Source organism: Lygodium microphyllum, chromosome 8 (assembly GCF_053477565.2).
Source record: "Lygodium microphyllum isolate KBCC chromosome 8, Lygodium_microphyllum_v1.1.10, whole genome shotgun sequence".
Lineage (NCBI taxonomy): Eukaryota > Viridiplantae > Streptophyta > Polypodiopsida > Schizaeales > Lygodiaceae > Lygodium > Lygodium microphyllum.
The window spans coordinates 154,805,413-154,830,896 of NC_141142.1; the positions used below are offsets into that span (position 1 = coordinate 154,805,413).

The following is a 25,484-nucleotide window of genomic DNA, read 5'->3' on the forward strand; positions in this document are numbered from 1 at the left end:
ATGCATTACACGAATGATCTTTAGCATCTTCACACATGCTTCAATACCTCCGGAGGTGTCTCAGTCTAGTTTATGATGGCCAACTAGCCTTAGATTAAGGCTATAAAGCCTTAAGCACTAACAAAGAAACAAGGTTGGATGTGAAGTTAGCACAGGAGATGCTCAATCTACTAGTTGGATCTCCTATGGTTGGATGGTTAGAGGAAAACTCTTGGCTTACCTAGGCCACCCATTCGTAGGACGAATCCATCGGGGATCTCGCTCTCCCATTTTTCTTAGGTTTTATTTTTAGTTATCTAATTATCCTATTAGATTTATGTTATACACAAAATCAGCTTCCTTAATTAGTTCATTTAGTTATAGTGTTTGTTCATGTAATTTAAGTCACAACACACAAATAATGAAAAAATTCCATTGAAAATCAACTGCTTTATTTAATCAAGAATTCTTGTATAAGTGTTTACCTTCCACCTATATGAAAGAATGGCTAAAAGGTCTTTATTTTTTCAGATTTTCACTCCTAACTAATATCGAAGCCCTCAAGAAGTCCATCTTAAGTCACATAAGGTTTTGGACAAATCCTAGGAGTTTAAGAGTTTACTGATCCCCCTAGTACCCTCAGCTCCTCCTGTCCAAGGATCACCCTATGGAGTGACCTCTCACCATTGACATTAGTCCGACTCTTTGAGGCAAGAAAAACCAATCCCCCTTAGAAAAGGAATTCACCGCAGTCTTGGTGGAGGTCTACCGCACTTTCTTTTTACCTTGTGGGAAGTTTGGTATATTAGGGTTTTGATTAATTCAATCAACTTTCTAAGTGCATCAAGTAAACTTGTATGCACCTTTTGTAAACACAAGCACTTCTTTTCTCAAGCAATAATATATACAAAATAGAGATAAAATTAGATTAAGGGTTTTAACTTAGTGGTAGTAGTTTCCAACTTGGTATTACATCCCCCCCCCTTTTTTTTGTGTATTTCTCTTAGTTCCCTTTGGATTCTCCAAATTTCCTTCTAATTTGTTTTCCTTCACTAGATCTTCCCTTGGTTTATATTTTTTTTTTCTTTCTATCTTATTTTGGTCCTTACTTGTAATCTAAGGTTAGCCAATCGAGCTTATTACAAGACTTGACTAGCTTTCTATACTCTTATGTGATGGAAATTAGTTAAAGTATTTTTATATTGGTTTTTGGAAACTAAGTTGGAACCTTGGAATTCTTGATTGTTTTTCTTTAGAAGCTACTTAAGTCACAAGTGAGTATTTTTCCCTGGGAATTTCTTTTAGGCTTCTATTTTTCCCGAAGGAAGGTTATATTGTTTCTTTGGTTGCTTCATGGTCCTAGGGTTTGTATTTTCACCTTGTCATGTCAGCAAAGTGAATTGATTCGAATATCCTAGGTTCTAATAACTACTTATGTCACTCCATAACTTTCTAAAACTACATTTGCGATTTTAATAATTTTGTCTTAATTAACAACAAATGAATTTTCTCTATTAAAGAAGGTATTTCAATTCGACAAACTTAATATCCTACTTTAATATTCTTAATTCACTTTTCATGATTTATAAATACTAAGGAAAATATTCCTCTATGTTTGCATGATCTATAAATGCTAAGAAAATATTTCACTATATTTACATGATTTATGAATGCCAATAAAATATTTTTCATAGTTTGCATGATTTATAAATGCTAAGAAAATATTTTCCTAGCTTTACGTGATCTATAATTACCAAATCAAATTTTCTCTACACTATTACTTGATTTTAAAATCGTGGTGGATTTTTTAATGATCCTTCTTGAATCAAAATTGATTGATTGATTTATAAGCAATTGTTCATTGCATTATGATGTCATGCAATCTATTCTAACTTTCAAAAAATATAAATTGGTGGCTCCTACTTTTTGAATTTTTCATTTCACCTAGTTGTTAAACTATAAATTATTCACCAATTATTGATCTTATATTTTTAATATTTATATTGAATGAATTTAATTTGCAAAATAGCCTAGGATGAAATTGCATGTGATGGTGTATTATCCATGTTTGCAATCGCATTTGTAGCTCCCATGGCCCCTGCTCCAGAATATTGTCTATTTGGGGCCGTTGCGAGTAGGAAGCTTGTGTATGCTAGCTTCGAACTTTGACAATCTTGATTAGAAGCCTCGAGCGATTAGGGGGTTTCCTTATGAGATAGAAATCTTGCAAAGAGAATGACTGTTTCACGAATGTTAGAGGCAAGGTGGATATGAACCAACCATAGGAGATGCCCGATCTACTAGTTGGATGTGAAGTAAGCATTTTTTAATGGAGATATGAAGGAGGAGATCTATGATTTACAGGCATCTATCCTTGGGTCATAGTCAATTTAGCTTGTGCACAATCGAGAGGTCTTTGACTAATCGCACACATGCATAGCCTTCTGTACTATTTTTGCCTTGATTTATTCGCCGTTCAACATTCTCTTTTCTCTTTCACTTTCTCTTTCTCTCTATGTTTAGCATTTGGAATCAGTTTGTGCATAAGCTTCTACATTGCTGCATTTTGACCCAAAAACCCCTCTTTTAAAAATTTCATTTGGAGAAAACTCATTTGTGGGGTGGAATCTTGGTACAATATTTACTTTTCAAAAATTGAATTTAGAAGGAGATTGAATTGTTTTGTCGAAGGGGGGGTGTAAGGGCTTTGTAGCTATATAGGAAGTAGTAGTGACACTGAGCCTTGCTTGGTTTCCACTCTATGTTTGATTCCCTATACCTAGTAGTAAACCCTCTTATGTGCAGCATCACAAGGGTGTAGTCCTGGGATGTACCTATGTTGTACAGCTTCTTTGATTGAATAATACAAGAGTATACCTTGCTCCCACATATCATGTTACCTTTCTGTGCCGTGTTGAGTGAGTGAACAAGTGCAAGTGTATCACCCTTGGTATTAGAGAAACTCTTGCTCGTAGTGGAGTGCTCACGGAAGCAAGAGAGGAGATCCAGTGTCCCAAAGAGAACGAGCCGAAATGGCTCATGTCGTCTCGCCCCACGTCGCGATACCCCATGTCGCGTTGACCCCTGGCATGAAGACCCCTAATACGGTGACCTTGACATCATCCACCATCTGAAGACGTGACACGGCTTCCCCACAGCACAACCACCACCCAAAGGCAAAATACAGCTTTCGCACGTCGATAACCTTGAAAGTCGAGGTGCGGCTCCCCCACAACCACATGGAGGACAACAGAGAGAATGCACCCATCCCAACAATGGAATAGAGGAAGAAGAGCAAAGGGCAAGAATGGAGAGTCGCTCAAGAGGATAAGGTAGTCGGACTAGAGAGTCAATTGGAGGGCATGTCAGGCCTATTGGACTCAGTTTGGAGGAATATGCAGATGAAAGAGAAGGAAGAGGAAAGGAGAAGAAGGAAGTAAGAAGAAGGACAAAAGACATAACCATAGAGAAGAGGAGGAGATCAACAATTCAGAAGATGACTACGACAAGTTCAAAATGCCCCAACCCACTAAGTACAAAGGAGAGAGGGATGGGTTAGTCCTGAAGAAATGAATCGCCAAAGTAGATAGATACTTGAAGTATGCCATGATCACTGAAGATAGGAAGGGAGAGGTGGCAGCAATCTACTTAGAGGAGGACATTGATGGTTGGTACCTACTGGAACAGGAGCAAGGACACACCACCTTTTCATGGGAAGAACTCCAAGAGGAACTCAAATACTATTTCATTCCAAAGATGGAGAAATTCAAAGTTAGGGATGAATGGAGAAACCTCAAATAGACATGAGGGAAGATGAAGGAATATGTTAGCAAATAGAGGCAGGTGATGTTGCAGCTTCGCAATATGGATACTCACACTCAGTTGCATGGATTCTTATTTGGCATGCAATAATGGGCTAGAAGAGACATAGAGAGACTAAAGCCAACCAGTTTAGTTGTGGCCATGAGGATGGTTGAAAGACTAGTGGATCTAAAAGGTAGGAGGACAACCCAAGGGAACTAGACCGGATTCAATACCAACCTCAACAACAACTCATGGACCCTAAGACCCAGTACCCCTAGAGGCCCATTCCCAGAGACGCAGAGTCAAACCTCAAGCATAACCCCAGCCACGTCACAATCCGCCTTAGTACCAAGAGGAGCAGTTGGCAGATGGGGGGGTAACCACTACAAACCAACTCTAAGTGCATCATATGGGCCCACATGATCAAATACATCATGGTGGAGACCCCAAGGCATAGCCACACGGATTAGATGTTCAAGTGCAGGGGACCCCACTATTAAAACAAATGCTCCATGGAAGACACAACCTCATCAAGCGATTCTAGAGTGGCAACCACTAGTGCATATGGAGGAGAAGAACCACAACCCTTGTGTATCCAAGAAATCCCAATTGGAAGTAATGAAAGCATGGACCGCCCAAGGGTGGGGACAGTTAGTGCTCGTCCCCAATGCATGGCTGCTTGAGTAGTAGCAATCCAACATCTATACATCAAGGGCAGAGTGAGTGAAGGGGATCAAGCCATTATGGTGGACACATGGACCACCCACAACTTTATCACACTAGATTGCGTACCCAAGCATGGACTAAAATTGTCGGGAGGCCCTAGAAGGATTAACAGTAACTTTCGCACAATGAGAGGCCTAGGAGGTGAAACAAGTCTTTGCAGTACAAGTAGAAGCAAAAAAGTAGAAGGCAAAACTCAACTTCTTAGTTATTCCCTGTATGTCATCACAATATTTGATAAAGGAGTTAATGAGATAATGCTGGATATACAAGGAGAAGGTCTTAGAGTATCCTGTGAAAGAATGTAGCTGCTAGAGAGAACATCAATCAAAGTGCAAATGAAGGAGAATAAGCATAGAGCCTCATGCCAAATGGCGAAATCAAGTACAAGCCAACTAGGAGCACCAACCCAAGCACCACCTTGTGAGGTGAACCATATCAGACCAAGCATCATGACATGTAGTGCCAACCAAGTGGAGAAGTCAATTACGCAAGGAGACATGGTTTATCTATGCATGATTCGACCCATTGAGCAAGAGGTCACCAAGAAGCCCAAAACCCAAGCCAGCAATACAAAAGTGGCAGAAAAACTTGAGGAGTTTAAGGATGTAATGCTAGTAGAACTACCCAAGGGCCTACCACCCAAAAGAGATGTGGATCACAAGATTGAACTCATTCCAGGATTTGCCCCACCGGCTAGAGCCCATTATCGTATGAATCACACAGAATTCATGGAGTTGAAGAAGCAGTTGCATGAATTAGAAGAACAAGGTTTCATCCACCCCAGCAAATCCCCCTTCGGTGCCCCAGTGTTGTTTGTCAAGGAGAATGATGGGGGACTTAGGCTATGTGTAGATTATAGGGCCCTTAATAATATCATTATTAAAAACAAATATCTTGTGCCTCTAGTTGAGGACCTCTTAGATAGGCTACATGGAGCCAAGTACTTTAGCCGCATACACCTTAGGTCAGTATACCATTAGATTCGAATAACAGAAGAAGCTATCCTCAAAATAGCTTTCCATATTTGATATGGCAGTTTTGAATGGCTAGTCTTAGGTTTTGGACTGAGTAATGGGCTAGGCACCTTTTTGTGGCCTCATGAATGGAGTCTTTAGACCCAAAATAGATATCTTCGTCATTATCTATATCGATCACGGGAAAAGAACTCATCACCCCCCTTGCCTTAGCATCAGGAGAGCGGCCAAAGTTGAAGATCAAGATGCGGAAGAATTCTTGAAGAAATGGAGAGACCGCAATGCCACAGCAAAGCAGCGTCTAGAATAGAGCAAAATCACCACGATAGAACAAGCCAACAAAAAGAGAAAGGCAATACTCTTTACCAAGGGCGACATGGTCCTAGTCACCTCCAAGCATATGTCACTCCCAAAGAATATGAGCCCCAAATTCAATCACTACTATGATGGACTTTATCGCATTACTCAAGTGTTGAATGAAGTCATCTACAAGCTTGCGACTTGCCAAAAAGTATTTGTGTTCATAATGCATTTCATGCTTTTTGTGTAGGTTCTATCCCGACAACTCATGGGAGCGGCACATACCAATGCTTCATTCTAATGGCCCCTTCGAAGTAGAAGCATTCCTCCGATGCCGAGAACACAAAGGGTACCCTGAGTATCTCACCACGTGGCGAAGGTGCCCTCTCAAGGATACCACTTCAATTTTGGAAGCAGAGACACGCGAAAACGTGGCTAAGACGCCTTCACCATCTGGCTCAAGGAGAATCCCCCCAATTTTTCTAATGTCCCTTGAGTCATCCTAACGACACTAATCATAGGCCCAGTAACACATCCACTCCTTAAATGTAATTGGGTTGAGGGTGGACTTGCATGGTAGCCGGAATAAACCAAAAAGCCCCCACCAAGTCTAGACGTGCCGACATTGACTAGGGTTTGCTAGAAAAAGTTGTGCTAAGACCCCAAGGTCCTAGTGCGGCAGACACCTGGCCAGCTTGTTAGCAAAATCTGTGTAAAACCCTAGATGAGTCTAATAACCTCTATCCTTAGATTGCTAAGGACATCAATCCAGTAAGCGGGGGTGAGTATAAGGGCTATTTAGCTATACCATAGCGTTGTTGCCAAAAACACCTACATAAGGCAGTAGTAGTGACTCTAAGCCCTGCTTAGTTTCCACTCTATATGTGATTCTCTATACCCAATGGTGAACCCTTTTATATGCGACGTCATGAAGATGTAATCCTAAAATGTGCTTATATTGTATCATTTCCTTGATTGAATAATACAAGAGTATACCTTGCTTTCACATATCATGTTACCTTTTTGTTCCGTGTTGAGTGAATAAACGAGTGGAAGGGCATTAGACGGGGAGGTCACGTGCCATAACGAGATTAAATTGCTTTGTCGAAGGGGAAGGAGAGTTTCTCCTGCCACAAGGAACGAACGAAGAAGAGGTGCCGAAGCAGCAGAAGGTTCACCACCGTTCGAATGATCGATTGACGATCAGAGACCATCGGCATGGGTTACTGTCGCAGGATCATCTCCCACCTCAGAGCTCGCCCTGCGGCCCCTAATCCTGAGAAGGGCTTCCCCCTTTCCGGTCGCTACGACCGACTGCCATCGCGGCCCCTGAGCACCTACGCCTTCTCAGGCCATCTGGACCAGAGTTATGGTCTCGGTCGTTTTCTGCTGAACCCTATCCGGAATGGTTCCCGCTTCCTCACCCTCACCGCACATCACGAGCAGCTGCGCGGCATCACAACCCTGTCTGGTCCCCAGCAGGCCAGCAGCACTGCAGCCGCCCGTGCTGTTGGAGGAGCGGTGCTGGAGATCCCAAACCCTGATGATTGCATCGAGGTGTTCGTAGATGGGCATCCTATTAAAATTCCCAAGGGCATGACAGTGTTTCAAGCTTGCGAGGCTGCGGGTGCACAAATCCCTAGGTTTTGCTACCACTCTCGCTTGTCCATTGCTGGAAACTGCCGGATGTGTCTTGTGGAGGTTGAGAAGACACCTAAACCCGTGGCATCTTGTGCAATGCCGGCAATGCCAGGTGAGGTGTTTCTCCAAATTCAGTAGTCTCATGATCAAGAACAGCAGTGTTTGCTGTCTCCTGGATGTTACTTGTCCAGGTTGGTAGACTGCTGGGAAAATCGGGTTTTATACACGTGCACATGTTGTTTATAACAGAATGCTTTTTCCCAAGCATTGTATACCCATTGTTTGGCAGGAATGAAGATAAAAACAGATACAGCCATGGTGCTGAAAGCAAGAGAAGGTGTGATGGAATTTCTTCTGGCGAATCATCCGTTAGATTGCCCAATTTGTGATCAAGGAGGAGAGTGTGATTTGCAGGATCAGTCCATGGCGTTTGGTTCAGATAAAGGAAGATTTACTGAGACTAAACGCACTGTTCTTGACAAAAATCTGGGACCGCTTGTGAAAACAGTTATGACACGTTGTATACAATGTACTAGGTAAAACTGTGCTTGTTAATCTTCAATTTCTATTGAAACAGCTTCTATTCTTTTACATGTATCATTGGTCTTTGTTAGCAAGTAACATGTGGATCACACTATAATGCTGTTACAGGTGTGTGAGGTTTGCAAGCGAGATTGCTGGAATTCAAGATCTTGGTGTACTTGGCCGTGGTGGCAGCGAGGAGATTGGAACTTATGTGGAGAGAATGATGTCAAGTGAGCTTTCTGGAAATGTGATAGACATATGTCCAGTTGGAGCCTTAACCTCAAAACCATATGCATTTACTGCCCGGAGCTGGGAGCTGAAGAAAACAGAAAGTATTGATGTGTCAGATGCTGTGGGCTCCAACATCAGAATAGATAGCAGAGGCCCTGAAGTTATGCGCATTCTTCCACGGCTGAACGAGGTGTGCATTTGTTGTCCAAGCTGCTAGAGAATTCCAGTCAAGTTGTAAATAGATTCTTTGGCCAGTAGCAGAGTGCTGGTGAAATAGAAATTTTTGGCTATGAGGAATGCTGTTTCTGGGTTATTAAATACACATGCTCACACTGTTGTATCTGATTGTCACAATCAATTTGCAAGGTCAGGTTTTTCCTTTTTTAGAGCAGAGCTACTGTTGATTCAGTCTTAGTGATGCAATCTTAAGAGTTATTTCCTTCTTGGCTGAGGAACGGAGGCTTGTAACTTAAGTTAGTATTGTTACCACCACCAAATATTTTTAGTTTGGCAATATGTAAAGGGAAGATCACTTGTGCTTTTGTGTGGACTTGCTACAATTGATCCATCATGATCAGTGCTGTCTTTACATCAGTTTGTTTGTGTGCTTAATATCTCAAGTTTGGCAGTGTTTCATATAGAATGTAGTTTTTCTTGCTTATGTTTGCATTCTGTAGTTGTCAGCTCTGCTGCATGTTCAGATATCATGCTGCTTTTGCTGCTAATAAAAGTTGGCTGGTCCTGCAGAATTTAAGCTCTGTATCATGATGAAATATTTGATGATTTCTTCTTAGAGGATTGGATAAGTGGGGAGTTTGCTTGGTTTGCCATGCTTTTGCCGACAGTAGTTCTCCAGGGTTTCATACTCATAGCGAGAATCATGGCGCAACACATGCTCAGTTGTTGGTGCTTGAATTTTATAGCACCAACCAAGACCGAGTAGCTTTGAGTGATTAAATGTGTGGGAGTGTCAAGTGCGGTGCCTTTATAGAGCCTACAATTGTATGAGACTTGAGAGAATCAGCATGTACAAGGCCCAGTTTGTGTATACTAAGCTTGATCTAGCCTCTCATTTTATCCTCTTCCTATGTAAAACAATCTAACTCAGAAATGAGCTGTTCAAGTTGTGTTAATCTCTCTCTCTCTTCAGTTGTTTTCTCTTATTCAATTTCACAATAATCCTCGGTGAAATAATGTAACTCAAAATTGAGATGCTCAAGCCATTCCAATGCAAGTATACCCATTACACCTACGATGATTGTACCCTCTTGAGAATAGAGATCCTAGATCCAATCTCCTCGTCGTATGATTTGCACCATTGTTGTTGATGAGATAGGGTCTCTCTAAAGATGAGATAACTGAGGGAGACTCCTCCAAGTGATGGATGTGAACGAAGACTGACTTTGTTGTAATGGCAAAAGTAGAGGTAGATGTAGATGAAGGCTTTGTTGCTCCTCTCTTAACTTTAGGATGAACATAGAGGTATTTCTTCTAGTACTTCTCCTCCACAATTTAGATACTTGAGATATCCTTTGTGCTTTCCCTTTATGTGTGTATCAGAGTTAGAAAATGACATCAATTTCTTTGACTTCTTCTTCCCCTTCTTTTACTTGGACTGTCCTTTACCTAATGAAGATGGTGCAAAAGCATAACTTTGTCCATTGGCTTTGTGAGAATTTCTCTCCTTATAATGGGCATCTTGTTCAAGTGCCATAGGGACTAACCATGTGATGGAATCCCGTATATAAGAGGTTAGAAACTCATATAGAAGACATCATACATTGGGGATGGGAGATGTGAAAAAAGTGTTACAACTAGGTCCTCTAAAGCCATAATCTTTCCTAGGGATGCAAGCTCATTTTGAATCTCCTTGATCTAGTTGATATAGTCTATCATCGTAGGGGAATCTGCGATAGAGAGATATTGTATCTTCAACCCAAGGGTCATGTGATGATATGGGATGCTAAGCTAGTCCAAATCTTTATGGTGGTGTGGATATGTCTTACATGCACAAGTATAGAATTTGTATAGCTCAAAAAGAGAGAAGAGTGGGCTTTTGTTGGGATAAAGGCCAATGACCAATAGTCGAGTGGACACCCCTTGTATAAGTACACATTGTACAATCAGCGAGCACCGGTTGTATAAGTACACATTGTACAATCAGCAGGCACCGGTTGTATAAGTACACATTGTACAATCATATATAAGTGAAGATAACAAAGAACAAGGGCACCATTCATTATAGCCACAAAACTCTCGTGTTATTCTCTCCCTCAACCCTCTTGCACTCCATAGCTTCTATCTTGCATCCCACCAGTATTAGAGCAGCATTTGGTGTTTGTAGGAATTTGTGCTTGGAGTGAGGAGCGCAAGGAGTGCAAATCTGTGCATGAGAAGTGCAGATTTGATTATGAGGATTATAGATTTGTGCATTAGGTATGTAGATCTGTTGCAAAAATCGAGGATTCAAGCTTTTTCTTTGACATTGGAGCTTTCTGTCCACATCATGATAGAGGTATTTTTCTTATCATTGAGATCTAGATCTAAGGCAAACAAGTACTTGAGCAATTGAGGTTAGATTTGTGGGTTGCAATAGCCCATTTGGGTACTGTCTAGGCAACCATAAGTGGTTGGTATTGAAGTAGGATAGCTTAGCTTTAGGTGCTCAAAGATAGGTTTTTTGTACATGGTTTTGTTGTATACAAGTACGGGGCTTGCTTAAGCAAGGGTGCAACTTGTCATTGGAAGGAGGGGCTATGCTTGTTAGAAGCACATGGCTTAAGCAAGGGGGTTTGAGTACAGGGCCTGCTTGTGAACCCAAGCAGGGGACGTGCTTATTTTGTTAGAAATAGAGAAGAGAAGAGATTAAGTTTTTCTTGGTGTGCAGCTTGCAAGATGCATCGAAAAAAGTCTCAAAATGCAGTTGTAACCAGCCTTCCTTTCGTGGATGGGTGAAAAATCCCTGATTACAACTTGATTGCAGCAGCAAACAATTAATGCAAATCTGAAAATACAAATTTACCTACTGATCTTGGACAATGCACACCCGATTGGTCCCAAAATTGGCGCCCCTTTCGGTATTTCTTTAGCTTTATTGAAGAAAAAGTTGATTTACAATGGGATTCTTCCGATCCCCTTCGCAATCCAAACTCCCCTTGTTGTCCAAAGTGACCAGCAAGTCTTCAATTTGATTTGCCCCTTGATTCGGGCACTTAATTGGCCTTCATCCACTTCATAGACGATGGAAATGCCCCAAATTCAATGGTTGGCTAGTCCTCCACTTGAATTTAGCTGAAATTCACCTTCAGTCTTGAAAATCCCAAGTCTTGGAGCTTCCAATTTCTGGCACGCTTCCCAAGGTTGCTACTAAACCCTAATTTGGGGTAGAAATTAGGTTTACAGCAAAGTAATTTGAAATTTCTCAGCCTCCAAGGGTCCAAATGCTGAGATCTTCGGAGCAAGGCTGTGAAATGGTTGGGAGATGAGAGAGAGCGGTAGAGAGAGAAAATTTAGAGTTTCTTTGCGAAGGACTAAAGAAAACATGTCATTTGCTGTTGTTGCCTTGTCTCAACAGCTTATAGATGCAAAGAATTGAAGAAAATCAGTCGTTTACTATTGTTGCCTTGTCTCAACAGCCTCTAGATGTTGTCACTTGCTGTTGATTGGGCTTTTCCAGCCCCTGGTTGCCTCAGAAGATCCTCCAATGGCTGCAAATCAGACCAATAGCATCTCCTCCTCTCTCTTGCAGGTTGAATACACTAAAAATGCCTCTCTCCAGTCTCTAAAGACGTTTTTCAATCTTGTATGGGCATTTTTGACAATTGGCAGTCTTTTCAAATGGTTTTTTCAGCGTTATCCATAATTAAATATTATGTTTCAGTCTTTAAATATTGAAACTTAATCCAATAATTATTTTAGTGCCCTGAAAAATAATCTGATTGGCCAATAATTAAATTGACTAGGCATATTCCACTCTCGAGTGTCTCTGTGGCATCTTTGACCATTAGATTGGCGTTAGGTACCATTAAACGCCACGTCTCTAGTGTCACCAACTGACACATATGACCAAATGAATGACCTAGGCTAACAATTGGCACCAAATACCACCAAGTATCTGTGTGGCATAACTTATAACAACTTTTGCCTTTGACATCTCGTGATTTCCTCGGGTTCCGGACTCGTAAATTTACTTTAATCCCAGTTGCACCTCACATGTGCAACATTTACTTAATCATGTGATTAAGAATTAATCCACATGTTAAGTGAGGTTTCAAAAATACATGTCCTCATGACAACAGTTGCTTGATGTTTGATGGCATTTTGAAGTAAAATGTCTCCATTATGAAGAAACTCTTTTTCCCATGACAACAGTTGCTTGATGTTTGATGGCATTTTGAAGTAAAATGTCTCCATTATGAAGAAACTCTTTTTCCCATTTCATTCTTTAAATATTTCTAAGATTTGAACCTAAACCATCTAAGTCTTGTTCATGTTGCACACACTTGAACCAACTCAAATGTCATCTTGGAGGATACATATGTTGCATTATGCTTATTTTACAGTGATTATATTGACTGTGTTGGCTATACAAAGGTGTTTAGACGCATTTGGTTTCAGGTGGGTATTTGATGCTTTGAAAATAGCAAAACAATTACTAGAAATTTGCGAGTAATTCATATGTCGTTGTGAGTTTGAACATTAATTTTGCATTAGTTTTATGTTGGCTTAATGTTGATTTAGTCATTACTCCGCTTTGCGGGGCACTCCTATAATTGTCATTTGGTCTCTTTCGACTTGTGGCAGTTGAGCATACTTTGGGTATTTTGGTGTGTAGGACATATGGCAGCTATTCTTCGTCCACTTTTGAAAATGCATTATTCAACGTTGAAAAATTGGATGGTATCAAACTTTATTAATGGGAAAGAGCAACTCTATAATGTATTCTTTCAAAGGGAGCAAATAAAGCTAATTAAATGCAAGGGTATTAAGCTTGAGGGCATTAATATTGATGTATTAAAAAAAATAGATGAGTTGGCACATTACACTATCATGTTGATACTCTCAAAGTCCGTGTATTTTAACGTAAAGACATGGAAGTTATGCATTTAGTGTATGGAAAAAGTTTGGTGACCAATATGAGTGAGTCTACTGCAAGACAGAGAACAATCTTGCAGACTTGTTTACGAAGGCGCTTCCTTAGGCTTTACTTCGACAGCACTCCAGATCCCTTAGCCTTACTGTTGTGTCCAGGATCAGAGAGGGGGTGTTAGCGATTGACATTTCCTGGACAGGCAGGTGCAGTAGGTACAGCAGGCAGTCCATGTGGCAGCTGACGTAACCACGTGACAGGCCGGAGACACGTGTCAGGTCAGGGGCAGTGGGGCTGCAGTCAGACTGTGTAGTCTGACAGTTTTCTGTCCAGTCAGCTGCATTTAATGCAGCCAAGCTGCATTTTCTGGTGTATTTCCTTTGGCCTATTTGTTGGCCCTGGCTTCCACATTCTTTCATAGTTATGCTCTCAGTTTTCAGGCTGCGGACCATGGAGACTGCTCTCGAGGTGGAGACGTACACAAACATTCTATCTGCACCCATGTATATATCTACATCCTTATACAACATTCTTCACTGTAGATTTTCTGCGTTTCACTGTCTCTTTTTCTCTCTCTCTCTCCTCTCTCTGTTCACTCCTTGTCCTGATCATATGCTTCCGCACTGCTTCACTTTGACAGTTTGCTCATTGTTGACAGATGATGGAAGTTGGATAGTATATGTATTTCAACTTTGTACATACTTAGACTTAGTTGATTCTTTTCTCAACCTTAAAGGCACGTTGCCTTTAGGTGGGAGGTTGTTGGGAATAAAGGGCTGTTATGCCTTTTATACGTGCTTAGGTGTAAATGCACCCTTAGCACTTGTACTTTACATATATCTATCCAAAAACCTAAGAGGAACAACTCATGGTACCCACACATCGTGCATCTCACTGTTAGCAGATCAAAGACTGGCCGTACAGTCACAGTCAGACTGCCACGTGGCAGTCTGACCTGTACCAGTACAGTCGGCTGCATTTAATGCAGCCGACCTGCCTATCTAGTGCGCCCTGATTCTGGCTATTTATAACCGAGTTTTCAGCAGTCTGCCCACACACATTCTTCTGCTGTAGATTACAGGCTGGTGGCTCGCGCAGATTCCGTCTCTGTTCATAGATTTCAGATAGGAGATCGTGCAGACTGCAGCGGACTTCGAGGTGAACAGCAGGTCGCATCGTCGAGGTGGAGACACGCAGTCCAGCGCACTGCGCCCGTGTATATATCTGCATATCTTTGTATACAGCACACTTTATATAGCAGATCTTCATCTTCCACTGTCTCTTTCTCTCTTCTCTCTCTGCGTTCTCTCTCTCTCAGTCCTACGCTTCCGCACCGCTGCACTCTGACATGGTATCAGAGCAGTGTTGAAGGGCTGACTGAGTGCAGAACCAACCTGAATAGGAGTTTCCATCGCGACACAAAGCTGCGTTTTCAGCGTTTGAGGGTAGGCAGGAGGGCTGTGCCTCGGAACAAGGCTGAAGCGAGCGTGGGCGCGCGGGAAAGGAGTCCAGGTGGTGGATTTGCTGCTGTTTACTGCTGTTTGACAAGGAGGAAGTTTGAGTTTTCAGCTTTTAAGTGCAGGTTTTGCTTTTTCATCGGCTCCGGCGGGTGAAGAAGTTTCGGACGCGAAAGAGCCCTAGCAGGCTGAGCTTTCACAGTCAGAGGGGGCTGCTTTTGCGTTTGTGAAGGCATTACAGGTGAAGATGTCTACAGAGATTGACTTGGAGTTCCAAACGATTATGGACCGGAAGATGCTTGTGTTACCGGCTCTTCCCGCAGATCAGAAGCTCGATGGCGACAATCACCGCGTCTGGCATGTGATGATGTTGGCCATCCTTGAGTCATACGATTTGGCGGAGCTTGTACAGGAGTTCGACCGGCCCTCGGTGAGAGATGAGTCCAAACTCTCTTCCGATGCTCGTGTAGAGTTGGCCAAGGCACAGTCTCACTGGGACAAACTGAATGCCAGGATTCGTTCCTTTCTTTTTCTGTCTTGTACTACAGTCGTGATCACCCACATCGAGCACTTGACGGTGGCTCGGGAGATATGGCTGGAGCTTGATCAGATGTATAACCGGATGACCCTTATGAAGCGGGTTTCTTTGGAGGTTCAGACGCGGACCTTGTCCGTGAACAAGTCTTCTTCGTTGCGGGAGCACATCAACAAGCTTAGACAGCTTCAGATGCAGGTTCAGAATGCGGGGAAGCCGATTTCTTCCGAAGACATGGCGATCACACTCTTGTCCCAGTTGCCGCCACGATTCGGTGCTTTCTACTCCGCCCTTATTGCTTCGGGGCGTGAGTCCACTCTTCGGTGGGAAGAGTTGGTTCCTATGGTCTTGGACCAAGAGGAACAACTGAAGGGACACAATGCTTCCAAGTCGGAGGCACTGACAGGTCAAGCCTCTTAGAAGAAGGGGAAGGACCAAAAGAAAAAGAAGGGGGATAACAAGTCAAAGAAGGACAAGGACAAGGACAAAGAATCCACATGCCATACTTGTGGAAAGACTGGCCATTGGAAGAAGGATTGCCCTGACAAAGACAAGACAGATACCAACAAGAAGGACACGAAGGATTCTGGAGCGGTGGCTGCACCCTCATCAGCTGCATTTCTTCATCTAGCTGTCATTGAGAACTCTACACCGAATGCTTCTGATGCTGCGATGACAGCTCCCCAGGCTCGAGAGTGGATCGTAGACAGTGGTGCCTCCCGGCACATGACTCCTTCATCAGATGGTGTTGGCCACTTGCGACCTTCGCGTGGGCAGATTCTCATTGGAGATAGCTTTTCAGTTTCTATTGCAGGACGGGGTGAGATGCAGCTTATTCCAGATGGACGTGGTGGTACCCATACCTCAGAGGTCTTGCATGTACCAGGTTTAGGGTATCATCTACTGTCAGTTCATAAGATTTGTTCCCTTGGCCTTATGGTGGAGTTTGACAGTGATTCGGTGCGAGTCCTTGATCGTGGGTCAAGGAAGGTTCTCTCATCAGGATATGAGGAGAACGGCATCTACAAACTGAAGTCTTCTACTGCCCTCTCTACTCTTCTTCTTACCTCTCAGACACAGTCAGAGCTTTGGCATGCTCGGTTTGGTCACCTTAACTATGATTATCTTCGGAGGGCGTCACGTGGACAGCTTGTTCGAGGGTTGCCAGACATAGTGGTGAGCTAGCAGCCATGCGTCTCCTGCATTCGTGGGAAACAGCATAGGGATGCGATTCCCAACAAAGCTTCGCGTCGGTCTACTTCACCGATGGAGCTTGTATCTACAGATCTTTGTGGCCCTATGAGGAACGAGTCCTTGAGAGGAAGCTTGTACTTCATGTTGATCGTAGATGACTACAGCAGGATGACATGGGCCTATTTCTTGGCGTTGAAGTCAGAAGCTTTCTCCCACTTCAAGGTTTGGCTTCTCTTTGAGAAAAACAGATTAGGCCGGAAATTGAAGACCTTGCGATCCGACAAGGGTAGTGAATTTGTTTCTAATGAGTTTGCTCGTTTTTGTGCAGATAAAGGTATTCACCAGGAGTTTGCTAATACCAACACTCCTCAAGAAAATGGCATTCTTGAACCGAAAAACCGCAGTGTGATCGAGATGGTGCGCACCATGATGGAGCATCGACAGACCCCTCAGGTTCTGTGGGCCGAGGCTGTGGCTACTACAGTCCACATCCTTAATCGATCCCCCACTTCGGCCGTTGATGGGATGACACCTTTTGAGGCTTACTTTGGGACTCAGCTCGATGTTTCTTATTTTAGGGTCTTTGGGTGTGATGCCTATGTTCACATTCCCAAGACTCATCGTGATAAATTTGAAGCAGCTTCCCAAAGACAGGTGTTTGTTGGCTACAGCTCTTAGTCCCAAGGCTATCGTTTGTATGATCCCGTTAAGCGGGATGTGTACACTAGTCGAGATGTGCGGTTCGTGGAGGTTCCGGCCATAGCAGCGGGTGAGGAGCATCCCGTTCTTGGAGATCCAGGGGAGACTTGGGCTCCCACGACAGTTCCTTTGGAGCCCGTGCCTTTTGATTCCGATTCTGTTTCTGATACAGAGTCTACTGTTCCACCGGTCACCCCCAAGGAGTTACCACTGGTGGATATCCCAGAGTCTTCAGTTGATGGAGAGAGACGAGGAGAGGTCCGGCCTCCTCCTTGTTGGGCCCGTGACACACTCCGTGATTCAGGGATCGAGGGGGTCCCTGAGGAGTGGGGACCGCAGGATGGTCCACGGCGGTCACAACGGCACCAGACACATTCTTCGGAGCTTGTTTAACTATTGTTTGATGACCCGTGTTATGCAGTATCGAGAGCCCACCTTCGTGAAGGAGGCTTTACAGTCCGCACCATGGAAAAAAGCTATGGAAGCCGAGTTGGAGGCTATTGAGAGGAATGGCACTTGGTCACTCATGCCACGCCCCCCCGAATAAGAAGGTGATTGGCGTCAAATGGGTCTTCGAGACCACGTACCTTAGTGATGGTTCTTTGGACAAGCAAAAGGCTCCCCTTATTGCTAAAGGTTTTGCACAGCACCTAGGGATTGATTGTCATGACACTTTTGCCCCCACTGCTCGTATGGCGACTATTCGAGCTGTTCTTGCCTTGGCTGGCCATAGAGATGGCCTGTCTACCAGTTGGATGTGAAGTCGGCCTTCCTCAATGGTGATTTGAAGGAGGAGATCTATGTAGAGCAGCCTCCTGGCTTTGGATCTTCAGATGGGAAAGTCTACAGGTTGAAGAAGGCCTTGTATGGCCTCAAGCAGGCTCTGCGTGCATGGAACGAGAAGATTGATTCGTTCCTTCAATCACAGTTGGGATATCGGCATTCCAAGGCCAATCCGTAGCTTTATGTACACACTTCCGAGGCTGGTTGTGTGCTTTTTGTGTTGTATGTTGATGATTTGATTGTCACAGGTGATCATGCACAGAAGGTCAAAGAGACGAAGGCAGCTTTACATCGGACGTTCGAGATGACGGACTTGGGTCTACTCCATTTCTTTTTGGGCCATGAGATTTATCAGTCTCAGAGGGGGATCTTCATCTCTCAGCAGAGATATGTACAGGAGCTCTTGGTTTCTTTTGCGATGGAGGATTGTCGGCCCCTTTCTACTCCTATGGATCTGAACTGGAAGGCCACTTCCCATTCAGCTTCTCCTATGGCGGATGCCTCCCGTTATCGTCAGTTGATTGGATCATTGATTTGGCTCCTCAACACTCGTGTTGATCTTTGTTTTGCTGTTGGGCTCTTGGCAGGGTTTATGGGTGAACCTCAGATGGTGCATTGGCAGGCTGCTCAGAGGATACTTCGGTATTTGAGGGGGACGTCTGATTTAGGGATTCATTATCCCGCAGGGACAGATGGTTCAGATCTTGTACTTGCAGGTTGGAGCGACTCGGATTGGGCCGGTGATGTGGACCATAGGCGGTCTACTACAGGTTACTGTTTTACCTTGGGTGCAGGTGTTATCTCATGGAGTAGCAAGAAGCAGCCCATGGTAGCCCTTTCGTCTACTGAGGCGGACTATCGGGCCGCGTCTTCCACCACATGTGAGGCTTGGCTTCGGAGATTGTTGGAGGAGCTTGGCTGCCCCCAGACTCGTCCTACTTTGCTGCAATGGCTGTTTTTCATGCCCGGACGAAGCACATAGAGATCGAGTACCACTTCATCAGAGAGAAGCTTCTGGATGAGACCATCACTGTGGAGTACTGCAAGACGGAGGACAATCTTGCAGATTTGTTTACGAAGGCCCTTCCCCAGGCTCTACTTTGGAGACATTCCAGATCCCTTAGGCTTCTGCTTCTGCCCCGCCCAGGCTCTGAGAGGGGGTGTTAGCAGATCAGAGACTGGCCGTACAGTCACAGTCGGACTGTACAGTCGGACTACCACGTGGCAGTCCGACCTGTACCAGTACAGTCGGCTGCATTTAATGCAGCCGACCTGCCTATCTGGTGCGCCCTGATTCTGGCTATTTGCCGAGTTTTCAGCCTGCCCACACACATTCTTCTGCTGCAGATTACAGGCTGGTGGCTCGCGCAGATTCCGTCTCTGTTCACAGATTTTAGACAGGAGATCGTGCAGACTGCAGCGGACTTCGAGGTGAACAGCAGGTTGCATCGTCGAGGTGGAGACACGCAGTCCAGCGCACTGCGCCCGTGTATATATCTGCATATCTTTGTATACAGCACACTTTATACAGCAGATCTTCATCTTCCACTGTCTCTTTCTCTCTCTTCTCTCTCTCTCAACCCTACGCTTCCGCACCGCTGTACTCTGACACTCACACTCTACTCTTTGTTGTTGCTCACACACACACACTCTCTCTTAGTCATTACCATTGTTGACCATTGTATCTCCATTGCTCACCCATCACTTCAGTGGTATAGTTGATTGATCAAATTCGCAGATGATAGGTTTTTGCATCCTCGTTTTCAGTAAGTGCAGCCTTTTTGTGTGTAGGGACAATTATTTTCTTGTAGGCGGACCATCTATATTGAATCCTTTAAGATCATGTAGCTGCTTTTCATTATTTGAGGGCTTGTCTTGTCCAAACACAATTTCTGTGGGTATTTCTCTTGCAGGATATTGAAGATGTCTTATCACTAGTTCTTTGTTGACTTAGAGGATGAGGTCTCAATTCCATCCTCTGAGAGATGGAGAGATTTTTGTGCTAGTTTACGTGACAAACAGAGGTCACCTAGCTCGTTTGTTTGGGAATCATCTCCCCCCCGTTCTCTCCATGTTTCACAGAAGGCCCGTTGTGCTGGCCTTCATATGTCTTCCATGGCACTCTCTATACATGTGCTTGTACTCCTTTCTTTGCCCAAAGAAGATTGGCTTGATGGTTCCAACTACTCGCTTTGGTTGTGTAAGCAAGAGTGTATTAAATACCTTTGATCTTTGGGAGTTTGTTACCCACCCTATTCCCCATCCAGTGGAGGATCCCACAATTGGATCATTGATGGATTGTGCGGCCTTATGGAATCTGCTCAATTCTAGAGCTTGATCTTTCCTCTTTATGAGCTTACAGGATTTTGTCCTAGTGCATGTGCGCAGGTTGCAGAAAGTAGCAGAAGTGTGGACAAAGCTTGTTTCTTTGTACCATCATAAGACATTTGCCCACCGGATTACACTCGAGAAGAAATTACAGATGCTCTCTGTTGATAATTCTCCTTCCATGAAGGATCATATCAACAGGTTGGAGGATATGAGGGATGAGCTTGTGTCCCTTGGTAAGATGATCGACTCAACTGCCATCTCCCCGGTTTGATGTCTTCTACACCAGCCTCGTTACATCGAGGACCCGTGAGAAGCTTCTATGGGAGGAGCTTGGCTTGCTTGTTTTGGAGCATGGCGAGTGCGCCAAAGAGGTAGCTAGTGGGTCCACCTCTACCAAAGCTTTTGTTGCAGGTTCGGGAGGGGAGAAGAAGAAGAAAGGAAAGTCAAAGGCTAAAGGATAGGAGAGTTCTTCAAGCTTCGACTCCGATTGGGAGAAGCCTAAATGCCCATATTGTGGGTAGCTGCGCATGACATCCCTTGATTTCCATCTTTAGGTTCATTGCTTGCAGTCGAAAATTCTTTCAGACATAAACAATGGGAAGGGAACACATCTAGAGGAGAAATGTTGGAAGAAGTATCCTCACCTTTGTTCGAGAGCGAAGGATGGAGCTAAAACATCCGAGCCTTCTACCTCTACTCCAACGGTTACCCACGAGTCAATGTTTCTTCATATTGTTGACTTGGAGGAGCCTTCTTGAGTCGTTGCCTCATCTTCTAAGAGGCCTTGGTTGGTCGATAGTGGAGCTTCTAGTCATATGACTCCACGAGGTGATTTGTTGCAAGATCTACACCCTTCTGAGGGTTCTGTCACTGTTGGTGACATTGTTTCGGTGCCTATTTGTGGTGTTGGCACTTTGCCTTTATTTCCCAACCATGCATTGAGCTCCCTTTCATAGGCTCTTTATGTTTCAGACTTGGGATTTCCACTCCTCTTTGTTTATGGCCTTACTAGGCTTGGTACGTGAGTTGTCTTCACTAAGCAGGGCATTTGTATTGAGGATTCTTCTGCATGGGCTGTTATTGCGACATGTCGGTAGGAGAGTGGGCTTTATAGGCTCCATTCCCCTTCTCTTAAGTAGGGTCCTTCAAGGCAGTTGTCTATTGCTACACCAGTTTTCGCTTGTGCACCATCTTTTTCACTGGTTCCTTTCTATCCCCCACCCTCTCCTTCGATGGTTTCCTTGTACCCCCCATTTCTTTTAGAGGGGGACAATCTCGGCGATCCAGTTGTGGATTCCTTGGACCCTAGTGTTTGAGTTTCTTCATCGGTAGTCTTCCTTGATGGGCTTCATTGACATTGGCATTCCCCAGGATTTGTTTCTTCCTTGGCCTTCCGCCACATCCAAGATCTAAGAGGGGTTGGTAGTAGTCATGTTGGTCATGCCTTGTCATCTCCTACATGTGAGCCTCAGTCAGAGATAGACGAGGACTCTTGGAGCTTTGACGGGTTTGGGGGAGGCTACTCATTCTAGAGTGGCTATTTGGGTGCATTTCATTTGTTTGTCGGGTTCTAGTGTGTTTTCCATGAGCAATTTCTGCATTTCCCAGGCTGTCCACACTTGCCAGACATTGCCCTTACTAGTCGGATTTTTTGGTGGCCATTTGGCATTTTTAAGGCATTTATTGTGCCACGACCAGCATTAAATGCTGATCGGCCAGCATTTATGGCATTTCCAGATTTTAGTCAGCCAATTTAGGGGTTTTGTGGGTATTTATAGCCATTCCCCACTTGGCAGTCATACAGAGCATCATCTTCCTTCCTTCCTTGGTAGGTGCATACACCAACTTTGTCATCTTCCTTCATCTTTGGTGTTGCCGGCATCATCAGCCTGATTTGGTGTCCTCATTGATGCTATGGGCTGCGTGCAAGGACTGATCAGTCCCCCTTCTGTATTCAGCATTTGTTCCTTGTTCAGTGCAGGTTTCTTTTCTTCTTCTCTTGCAGATTGTCTCTCTCTCTTCCTCTGTGTTCGAGTTCCTTCTTCCGTTGCACACTCTCACAAGCATTATTTTACCCCCCTTGCTAAAGGTTGTGGTTGATCTTGGAGCAACCTCCAACATATTCTTGATTTAGAAGCACAGAGACATAAATGGGATGCTTTTAATTTTGATTGTGGCTTCTATTATAGTAGCCACCCCTCCCCTTCTAGAGTTTCAAGCTCAACATTTGCTTGTTTTGCTAATGGATTGAGCTTAAAAGGGTCCTAGTCCTTGGAACTTCATCTTTTGCTTATGTCCTTTATTGGATAAAGTGGCACAAGATCACGGTCTCAAAGTCTCAAAGTCTTGTTGTTTCACATGCTTGTAGAACCGCGCCCTCCTATGGCCAATACCAACCACCCTAGTAAGTTTTGGAAATCTATTCATTGGTCCTCTGAGCCACTAGCCCATTGTATTAGTGTAGATGGCCTGTTCAGATCATTCTTTTAGCCACATATATTGTGATCAGCTCACACATCTATCCCATAGAAAAGATCATCTCAGTGATTTGCTAAGGTGCCACTGTGGTTCGTTGAAAGAGTGATACTGATTGATGCATCAACCTTTCTGAGTTCTCTTTATTCATGGACCTTGTGGCCCTTGGCAACTATATTTGGATGCTCTAACATCAGTAGCAGCATGTGGCACTGATTGATGCATCAACTTTTCTGAGTTCTTGCATCTTGCATTCGTGGACCTCCTGCCCTTGACAACTATGTTTGGATGCTCTAACATCAGTAGCCTGTGGCAGACCTCAACACTGAACATGGAGTTCATGCCTAAGCCAGGTTATTTTAATTGAATCAGTTTACTTTCTTGCTTACTGTCAAGGTCGGAGTTTGTTATAGTGCCATCACATTCCCAGTTTTCCAATTTGTTGTCTTGATTTTTGAAAACTGGACAAGGTGGTAAACTGGAGGTTTTATTGGTTAGCTATGGTTTTATTGTCTGTTATGGTAGTATTTACCTCTGATGACACTAATATGGGGTTGCAGGATGTTAATGAAGAGTGGTTATCAGACAAGGCTCGCTTTTGTTATGATGGATTAAAACGACAACGGCTGAATGAGCCGATGATCCGTCAAGCTAATGGACGGTTGGAACCCGCAGCATGGTATAATGCTCTGCATGCAGTTGCAGATGCTATCAAGCAAGCAAAACCTGAAGAAGTAGCAGGTGTTGCAGGGAAACTGGCAGATGCAGAAGCTATGCTGGCTATGAAAGATTTCCTAAACAAACTTGGATGTGAAAACCTGATGTGTGAAGGGGATGTAGTTGAGCCTGTTGCTGATATTCGTGGAAATTATTTATTAAACACCACAATCGCAGGCCTTGAAAAGGCAGATGTGTGTCTTCTGGTTGGTACACAGGTAAGGAATCATCTAGACCCAACTGTTGGTCTCAAAATGAGAATGTTTTTTCTAACTCATCTGTGGTGTGACAATCAGGATCACTATTTTCTAAATTTGGTCTACAGACATGTTAGATGTCAATTTGATGCACAATCTCATTTGAGAATGTTATGGACGTTTTATGCATGTTTTTGTAGCTGAGGAATGAAGCACCCCTGGTAAATGCAAGGTTGAGGAAAGCTGTCAGGGCTGGACGTGCAAAAATAGCATCAATTGGCCCACATGTTGATTTGACTTATGATCACAAGCATTTGGGCTTAGGGGTGGAGACTTTGATCCAAGTAGCAGAGGGTCGACATCCGTTTTGCTCAGTGCTTGCCAAAGCAAAGTACCCGATTGTTATTTTAGGTGCCGGGATCTTTGAACGGGGTGACAAAGAAGCTGTCATGGCAGGCGTGCAGATGATAGTAAAACAAGCTAAAGTGGTTAGAGAAGGTTGGAATGGCTTCAATGTGCTGCTGTTAAATGCTGGGCATGCTGCTGGGCTTGATCTTGGTTTGGTACCAGGAGTTGGGATTCCTAAAGATTGGAAGAAGTCTCTGAAGGTTTTATATCTCTTAGGGGCTGATGATTTTCCTTTGGATGAAATTCCCAAGGACACTTTTGTTGTTTATCAAGGGCATCATGGAGATCGGAGTGCTTTCCGTGCAAATGTTATTCTTCCGGGTGCAACTTACACTGAAAAGGAAGGAACCTATGCTAACACAGAAGGGCGTGTTCAACAAACAATTCCTGCAGTACCAACAATAGGTGATGCTCGTGATGACTGGAAGATTCTGCGTGCTTTATCTGAGGTAGCAGGAGCTCAACTACCTTATGATACTATAGGTGCCCTCAGAGCCAGAATGCTAGCTGTTTCCCCAAATTTGTTTCATGTGGATGATCTTGAGCCTGCCTTCATGTGGTCTCATGATATAAAACCAGCAGTACCTGCAGGATTGGAATTAACACCATTCAAAAGTAGTGTGGAAAATTTCTACATGACAAACTCCATCTGCCGGGCTTCAAAGATCATGGCTCAATGTACTGCTGCATTTTCTGGCTCAAAGGGCTGACGGCCAGTGCAATGATGTTTGTGATTATGATGATTAAATCATTATTGGGACTTCAGGTTTTGAAGGCTTGATTCCTCAAATCAGCTGTCTTCGAGCTTGGTCTGCTTATGTGGATGTTGCATAATAAGAAAGCAGCAAAGACTGTTTAGATGACTCCAAGGAGATTGAGACAGCTATGATGATTGGTCCCAACAGAAATAATGTATTATGAATTTCATTTAGGCTTTTGACTGAGTTAACCTTCTATAGGGAGAATTCAGTGAAATGCACCATTTATTTGCACTCAACAAAACTAAGAGAAATTAGTTTTTGGTTCCACTATGGTGCATTCAAATCAACAACTAGAGATTCATTTTTGAGTTCTAGACGAGGTGCATTTCTCAGAAATCTGTGTACTCAAATGATTTCTATACCTGTATCCAGTCAGTAATGTTGCTTTAGGAGGCACAAGTGTAGTGATGCATTTGCCTGTGAGTACATGGCCTTTTCATATAAGCACTGTGTCGGATTATATTTCAATGGTAACAGTGTGTACACTATGTCAGTTCTGTGAAAAGTTTTGTTAGGAGTTACGAACATAGTGTTGGTTTGATATGCTCAGTGAATGATACTCAGTTCAAAAGTATTGGCAAGTTAACATGTAAGGGAGATCACATGCTACTGTGAACACAACATAAAGACTCAGCTGAGCAATAGCTCATCCTGATGG

The 25,484-nt window shown here is 43.7% G+C and overlaps 1 protein-coding gene across 1 annotated transcript; it reads left to right on the forward strand.

The window, feature by feature from the left end:
* Positions 1-6,864: 6,864 nt before the first annotated feature.
* Positions 6,865-25,093, forward strand: EMB1467 (NADH-ubiquinone dehydrogenase). Its single transcript, XM_087683727.1, has 5 exons — positions 6,865-7,536; positions 7,714-7,960; positions 8,076-8,370; positions 23,304-23,678; positions 23,858-25,093. The coding sequence occupies exons 1-5, from the start codon at positions 7,002-7,004 to the stop codon at positions 24,773-24,775; spliced, it is 2,370 nt and encodes a 789-aa protein (XP_087539853.1). The 5' UTR covers positions 6,865-7,001; the 3' UTR covers positions 24,776-25,093.
* The last annotated feature ends 391 nt before the right edge of the window (positions 25,094-25,484 follow it).